The sequence below is a fragment of the Petaurus breviceps genome, unplaced genomic scaffold (genome assembly GCF_028583685.1).
Source record: "Petaurus breviceps papuanus isolate PSGF00001 unplaced genomic scaffold, PetGlider_PUasm1.0 186, whole genome shotgun sequence".
Classification (NCBI taxonomy): Eukaryota; Metazoa; Chordata; class Mammalia; order Diprotodontia; family Petauridae; genus Petaurus; species Petaurus breviceps.
The window spans coordinates 44,922,332-44,930,254 of record NW_027185798.1 but is presented as its reverse complement, the minus strand read 5'-3'; the positions used below and the strand labels follow the sequence as shown (position 1 = coordinate 44,930,254).

The window sequence follows — 7,923 nt, the reverse complement described above, 5'->3', positions numbered from 1 at the left end:
TCTGTCTCTGTCTCTCTCTGTCTCTGTTTCTCTGTCTTTCTGTCTCTCTCTGTCTCTGTCTCTTTTCTTCCCCTGGTTGGTCCAACAGTGAGGACCAGAACAGGAAGGATAAGAAAAAGAGGGTGATGGGGAGGGGATGCTTTGAAAGGTCTCTAGGTCTTCCAAGATGGTACCCAATGGAACACATGGTTAGGTAAGGGATAAATGGAATCGAGAATGATTAAATCAATTGAGTGGGAGAAATTAGATTAGTTGATTAAAATGAGTGTTTTAAAAGATCCCTTATCCTGAGGTGGGAACATATACATATATGTATGTATGAATGTATGTATATGTAAGTGTGTGCATGCGTGTGCATGCCCCCTGAGTGGTGCTTAGAAATATCCAAGTTTGGCCATACTGTCCCACCTGCCAGCCCTAACTTCTCTCTCATCTCTGTTCCTAGGATGCAGGTATCCTAGGCTATGAGGAGAGAAATGTTTGGAATGGCAGCAATGGATCCCCACCTCCCCCAAAATTCTTGAGACACCCTCCCCCATCCTCCTGGTCTCAAGGACATTTTAGGAGAGAGTCAGGCATCACAAAAATCATAAGAAAGGAGAAAATCAAATCACCATTTTGCAGGATATGTCTTCAGCCTTCAATAGCCTTTCCTTTGGATCCATTTCAGAACTGACCCATAGACTCTGGGGTGCCCATCCTGCTAGAGGGGAAGGGAGAAGAGCCACTGCTGAAAGGGGAAGGGATTGCAGTCATACTTGGTTGGGGACAAGGCTTTCTTGGAGCAAACAGACATGGTTACAGAAATGGGGCCAGTGTGCTCCTGAAGATAAAATGTCTTTATTGGTAAGGTCTCAGCAGTTCTCACTTTCCTGTTCTGTATGTAACATTAGATACACACCCACAAACCTTCCACAACTCAACCCCTCAGAAGGCCATTACAAGGCATTGATGTAATGCCAGGGACGTTCCCCCATTAGCACCCCTTGGAGCATCTCTCTTAAATCCATTGCATGCGTGCGCGAACACACACACACACACACACACACACATACATACTGTTCCCAAGTCTGTCCCAATTTAGTTGTAGTTTTATCAGGAGGAGACTGTGGCTTCCCGCAGAGTGAGCACACTGGCAGCTTCAGCTCCCTGGGGTGAGAGGGTCTGGCTCTGTTCACCCTCCTTTTTTGCTTTTCTGGGAGCCTTGAAGGAAAGGAGTTCAGAGCTGGGTGTGATGGGAGCTGCCATCTAGACTTGACTCAGTCCATCCTGGAAAATGCCAAAGGCTCAGACCCATACAGCTGTGTTGATGTCAAAGCCAGAGGGTGGGGGCTCCAGGGCCTTGGGGCAGCTTGAAGAAGGCCTCTCTCCCTGTCCATTGCCCCCACTGCTGTGGAAGGGGAAATACCCAGCACCCTTGAAGTGGCCCCTTTTCTTGACTTTCTTGGAGCGTCCAGCTGGGGGCTCAGTGACTGTCGGAGTCATCCAGCCTGGCTTCTCCTTGAGTAGTCGATCTCTATCTGGCCTTACGCTCCGAAGGAACTTCCTGAAGATGTTGGCAGTCAGGGTGAACCTTCGGCCCAGATCCCGGTGCCGGCCTCCAGGCCCCGGCAGCCCACCTACTCCACTAACTTCACCTTTCTCCCCACCCTTCTTCTCTAGTTCTGGTAAGTCCAACCAGTTGCCCACCAGATCTGCGAAGATGTTGTCACCCAAGACCAGTGGCTGCCGGTTGCGGCCTCGTGACATCAGGGTGGAGGTCCAGTCATCTGGCTCTGTCCTCTGCTGAATGAAGCCTTGGCTCTCTGACTCCCAAGTCCTAGCAGGAGGCACTAGGCTTGTCCCACGGACGCCCCTATAGGAGGAAAGCTTACTGCTGTCGCCGTTGCTGCTGCTGCTGCCAAGGGAAGGATGGCTAGAGGGAGAGGCGGCCCTGGGCTTGGCAGAGCCCCTGCTGCCTGCCCACCTGCAGGGCTCGGGCTGAGCTCTGGGTCCCTGCAGGAAGTCAGAGGCAGGGCCCAGCCCAGACAGTGGAGTCTGCCCATCACCCCCAGAGATCTCCAGCTGCTCTAGAGCTGTCTGCACCTGTAGAAGCTTCAGCTCCTGCAAGGCTCCCATCATGCAGTTCATCTGGTCATGGAGCCCATCGCCCACCTCCTTCATGGATACCTATGAAGGAAGGAGAAGAGAAGAGCCAAATGAGAGGAAGTGACGGGAGGCTCGCTACCAAGGCTGCGGCTGTCTTGTTTGGTGTGAGCCTTCTGGGTCATCCTCGAGCCTGAGACGAGCCCCTGAGTGTCTCTGGCTCCGTCCTTTTCCTCCTTCCTTCAGTACAGCTTCTCCCTTCCCAGAGCCAAGATGGCGGCAGGGCAGAATGGAAATAACAACGGGTTGGGAGAGAATTCCGCAGAATGGGAGTGCCAAGTGTGTTGGAGTGAGGTAGAGTGCTGGCTTTGGGCTCAGAAGCCTGGGTTTGGAACCCGCTTCTGGTAGTACCAGCCTGGAAGCACAAGGGCCCTGGCCTGGAAGGCTTCTAGCACTCCTCTAGCAATGGGCCTAGGATTCCAGATCCAGCTTCCAGACCATGAATCCCCTCTGCCCCCCAGGGCCCCCAGCCCCTGCTTCTCTTTTAGGAGCTATGGATTGGGGGGGGGGAGGATGGACTCAGATTCTCAAAGGAGCTTCATCAAAGGAGAGGGAGGCCTGCACTTTTCCCTCACAGCTGCCTACATCTGGTGGGAGGTGGGGTGGTGAGCCTTGGGGGAGGCCTGTGACCCTGAGAGAGTCCATTTGGAATCAGGGTCCCCTCCCACTCCAAACACCTGTTCTCTCCCAACTGTTCTCTACTTTGGGTTGGAAAGTACCCCTCACTCCCAGGCCTAGGCAGCCCTCTCTCATCACTGAGAGGAGTGAGGGCCAAGTGGGAAGGGGGGTGGTGTTGGTGGAGATGGGGGATTAGGTTGATTCTAGCCCCTCTAGTTAACTGAATCCAAGGGCTGCCAGCTGGAAGGGGCTGCCAGCTGGGTTTGGGTGAGAGCCTAGATAGGGGGCTGGAGGGAGGAGCATCTCTGATAACATTCATTGAAAATCTGCAACCCCCCCCCCATTCTTGGGCCCAAGCTGCCTCAGCCCCACCAGATCCCCTCCCAAGCCTTTGCTCAGGTTACTGACACTGAGCCCTGCAGAGACCATCTGTTCTCTAAGCCCCCCAGAGACCCACCCGATCATCTTACCTCCCCAGGCTGGCCTATGCTTCTTGTCCTAAGCCCAGAGGGAGGAGGGAGAAGTGTAGTTATCTGAGGCTCTGCTAAGCAGGATTGTGAGGCCAACCTTCACCAGCCAGTCTGTGTCAAACCCTTCCCTGGCAGCTCCCCCCACCCCTTAACTCCTCCCCTACCAAGGGTCAGGTTATGGGATGAAGCAGCTCAATGTCAAGGAGGGTTCAGCTTTCCCAGACACCAGTGGCCATCTCCAGTAGGTACACCCTATGCTTCTGCATTCCTCCAGGCTGTGTGTGTGTGTGTGTGTGTGCCCAAGGCCATTCCACACAAGTGACCACAGGTCTCTGGGACCAAGCAGGAAGGAGCAGAGACTTAAGCCTATATTCAGCGGCAAGCATCACCAACCTCCCAATGCCTCTCATTCCTGACAGCTCCCTTCCTCTTTGACTCTGTCTCTTCAGTGTCATCTCCTTCTTTCTGTCCCTGACACTCATTCTCTCTCAGTAGAGAAAGAGGGATGGGGGTGGGGAGGCAGAAGGAGGTTCTGAGCCCTCAATGGGTGGGACTCGGGGCTGAAGTGAGAGGAGATGGCCCGGCCAGGCATGGAGCTTATGGAGCCTATTCTCTGACCAACTAAACTAGTACCTACCTCTTTCTCATTGTCTTCTTTCCAGTGACAACACTCTTACTGTGCTGTCCCTGTGGACGCCTTCCTCACCCCCACCTCCCATTATCAACCAGATCTCAGCAGGGCCTCTCCTGTAAGTCCCTTCTTTTCCACTTCATTGCCCCTGGCCAAGCTCAGGGCCTCACCACCTCTCCCATACTGTTGCAATAGCCTCCATTTCCCAAACTGTATTCTTCGGAGCTCTGTAATTCCACGAGATTTGAAATTGGAGATAGAAAAAGTTGATTTTTGTCCTTTTAAAACAAGTATGAAATTTTTGTATAGATCAAAAATATAATATAGGGCAGATTTTTAGTATGGAAATGGTTTAATTTCTACTATTTTTCTCCAAAAATTTTTCTAATCCCCTTGTCTAAGGGCATTTCATATCCACAACATCCCTCAGACCCACATTTATGGATTCCACAGATCTATTTCAAGACCAGACCAGAAGGGATGTAGAGTCAAATTACAGAATGTTAGCACTTGCCAGGACCTCAGGGGTTATCTGATTTTACAGATGAAGTCAGCTGAGACTTGGTGACTTACTCAAAGCCATACAGCTAGAAGATGGCAAATTGAGAACTTGAACTCTGGTCTCTTGACTCCCAGATCCTTTCATTATGTCATAAAACCAAAGCATGATCAGGAATCCTCCAAGAGCCTCCTAACTCATTGCCCAATTTCTCCTTCCCAAAGTATCCAATATACAAATCTTCCTAAAGTATAACTCAAGTCCTATCATTTCCTTGTCCTAAAACCTTCAACCAACTATTGGATAAAATCCAGATTTCTTACTATGGCATTCAAGGTCCTTTACAATGTGGTTCTAACCTTTCTCACCAGTCATATGTACATCTCAGTAATACCTTCCCTACAGACATACTACACAATAGTCAAACTGGATCTATTTATGTTGCTTTAAAAATGACTGTAGGCTTTCCTGCCTTGATCTCTTTCCTCACACTTTACCTTCGACCTAAAATGGCTTCTCCTCCAATACTACCCATAAAAATTCTGTTGTTGTTCAGTCCCATTGGGGGTTTTCTTGACAAAGATACCAGAGTGGCCTGCCATTTCCTTCTCCAGCTCATTGTATAGATGAGGAAACTGAGACAAACAGGGTTAAGTGACTCGTCCAAGGTCACAGAGCTAATAAGTGTCTGAGGTCAGATTTTTTTTTTTTTGCTTTTTGGAGGGCAATTTGGGTTAAGTGACTTGCCCAAGGTCACATGGCTAGTTTTTGTGTTGTGTCTGAGGACAGATTTGAAGTCAGGTCTTCCTGACTCTAGGTTCGGTCCTCTATCCACTGAGCCACTTACCTGCCCACAGAAATCTTCCCTCTCCTTCAAGAGCCCAGTCAAATACCACCCTCCTCCTAGGTAGAATGACAGAGCTTTGAGACTAGCTGATCCACCCCTAGACAAGAGAAGTGGGTAGATTTAAGTCCTAGTTCAGTCATTTATAAGCTCTCACTTCACCCATTGAAGATGAAATGTTGGAACCCCCTTCTGCCTCCCCACCCCCATCCATCTCTACTGAGAGAGAATGAGGGTCAGAGACAGAGAGGAGACCAAGCTGAAGAGACAGAATCAAAGAGGAAGAGGACTGTCGTTTTCCTCATTTGTGAAATGGGAACGTGAATGCTTACTCTATCTGCCTCCTGGAATTGTTTGGAAGAAAGTTTTGTCTGCATGACTCCCTCTTTGTTTCATTCAACACTTGCCAAGAGCCAAGTAAGGTTTGGTTCTAGGGACTATTGGGGGTTCACAGGTGAAAAACAAACCCAAGACAAAAACAAGCCAACTCCTCCTCTCAAAGAGCACATGTTCGGCTAGGAAAGACAGAACACGAACCCTTGTAAGTAGAAACAAAGTGTACAGAAAATAATTTCAAAAGGCAGAGAACATCTAAAATTGGTGTGGGTTGTGGAGGAGGGTTGGGCAGAACCAGGAAGGGTCTCAGGTAGGAAGTGGCACCTGAGCTAAGACTTTGGAAAAGATGTAGAGAGGGAGTGGCTAGGTGGTGAAGTGAGTAGAGCTCCTGCCCTGGAGTCAGGAGGACCTGAGTTCAAGTGACCTTGGGCAAGTCACTTAACTCCAATTTCCCTGTCCCACCCCCTCCAAAAAGCCAAAAAAAAAAAGGGAAAAGGTTTGTAGGGAGTACATTTGGCCACTGGGAATCGCATGAAAGTACTTATCACATAATGTTCATGCTTTCCAGTTAAGGGGGACCATGTTAGAACACTCATCACATAGTTTCTGGCATTATTATGGTTATTGGTAGTAGTAGTAGTAGTAGTAGTAGTAGTAGTAGTAGTAGTAGTAGTAGTAGTAATGTAGTAGTAATGGTAGTATACATATTTTATCTACCTTATCCAAAATTCATTTAGAAGGACTTTTTGAGGGCAGGGACTGAGTCTCATGCTTCTATTCCTCAGGGTGCCTATCAGAGTGTTTTGCATATCCCAGGTGCTCATCGTATATTTGTGGACCATCATTCAGTTTAACTCAGTTGAGTACAATACGTCTATTGCGGCCAGGCTGACTGGCTTTGTAGTGCTGTCCAGTCAGGTAAGAGACAATCTTAATATCAATATGTCTGGGCAGTTGGCTGTCTAAGCCATGTGCAGAATATGCTAGGCCGGCCATTGCTTCAGCAAGGCATGGAGCTGACCTTGGGTGCTTGACTGCATCAGGTTTTAGTAAGCTGGAAAAGCTTCACATGATAGCTATTGATGTGTGAGACCAGGGCAGCTAAGCTCAGAAAGACTTGTCCCCCGAGAGCTGGCCAGCAAGTGATGAATTTCTTAGCCAGAACAACTCTAACAGTTCATCATAGGACATGGGGAGGGGAGCTGCCATCATTGTTAGACAAGGTTGAAATTTTACCCCTTTTGAAATACTGAAGTATTGAAATGACCAGGATCAGGGCAAGCCACTGAATAGAAGATCCACTTAAGTATTTTTGTTGTTTAGTCATTTTTTTCAGCTGTGTACAATTCTTTGTGGCCTCTTTTGGGGTTATCTCGGCAAAGATATTAGAGTGGTTTACCATTCTCTTCTCCAACTTACTTTACAGATGAGGAAACTGAGGCAAACAGGGTTAAGTGGCTTGCCCAGGGTTACACACCTAGTAAGTGTCTGAGGCCAGATTTGAACTCAGGTCCTCCTGACTCCAAGGCTGGCACTCCATCCATTGCTCCATCTAGCTGCTTCCATTTAAATATGCATGGCACTAAATGGACCACTAAGAGATCATGTCTTCCTCTATCCAGGACCCAGCTGAAACTAGGGGTAGGTAAGCAGTGGTCCAGGGTGCAACATGTCAGAGTGGGAGGTATACTTCTAAGCATTGTTTTGGACTGGGACTCTGGTTTCATTGTTATAGAGAACTAACTCCTGTTTACAAACACAGATGGAACTTTGTCAGACTTTATAATAACTTTTTTTTTTGTCGGAGGGGGGAAGGCAGGTCAATTAGGGTTAAGTGACTTGCCCAAGGTCACACAGTGAGTGTGTCAAGTGTCTGAGGGTGGATTTGAATTCAAGTCCTCCTGACTCCAGGGCCCATGCTTTATTTACTGTGGCATTTAGCTGTCCCCGACTTTATAATAATTTTAGAGAGGGACTGGGACATTAAAGTCTTATGACTTGCCCAGGATCACACCGCCTTTTAAAAAATATGTTTTGTAAATGCATATAATTAAATGTCAAAAAATTCTGTTCTCCATGACCCAGAAATATATATATATATATATATATATATATATTTATACATACACATACATATGTGTGTGTGCATGCATGTGTCCACGCCAAGTCAAGTTGCTTGCATTTCAGCAAATTTTCAAAGCCTCTAGGGTAAGGGGCAGGTAAGCCAGGTGGCATTTTTCAAACCTTGACTAGGGCACATAAATGCTTGGTCCTGGCCCTCATCCAAGAGATTACATCTTCTGTGGAACTGAATGTTCCTTGTGCATGAGGGACTTTGGGCTCCACTGGTAAGAATTCACCAGTTCTGAAACCCTTTTTG

At 48.1% G+C, this 7,923-nt stretch overlaps 1 protein-coding gene across 2 annotated transcripts in view; it reads right to left on the bottom strand.

The window, feature by feature from the left end:
* Positions 1-821: 821 nt before the first annotated feature.
* The window catches only part of INKA2 (inka box actin regulator 2), a 16,679-nt gene continuing 9,577 nt past the window's right edge, over positions 822-7,923 (bottom strand). Inside the window, exons 1-2 of one of the 2 annotated variants that reach the window (XM_069090372.1) lie at positions 3,234-3,360; positions 822-2,169 (exon numbers count right to left, since the gene is read on the bottom strand). In XM_069090372.1, the coding sequence (XP_068946473.1) occupies positions 1,288-2,163 (876 nt within the window). In that variant the 5' untranslated portion in view covers positions 2,164-2,169; positions 3,234-3,360 and the 3' untranslated portion in view covers positions 822-1,287. Of the gene's footprint in view, positions 2,170-3,233; positions 3,361-7,923 lie in introns of those variants that run through there. The other variant, XM_069090371.1, reaches the window with a different exon arrangement.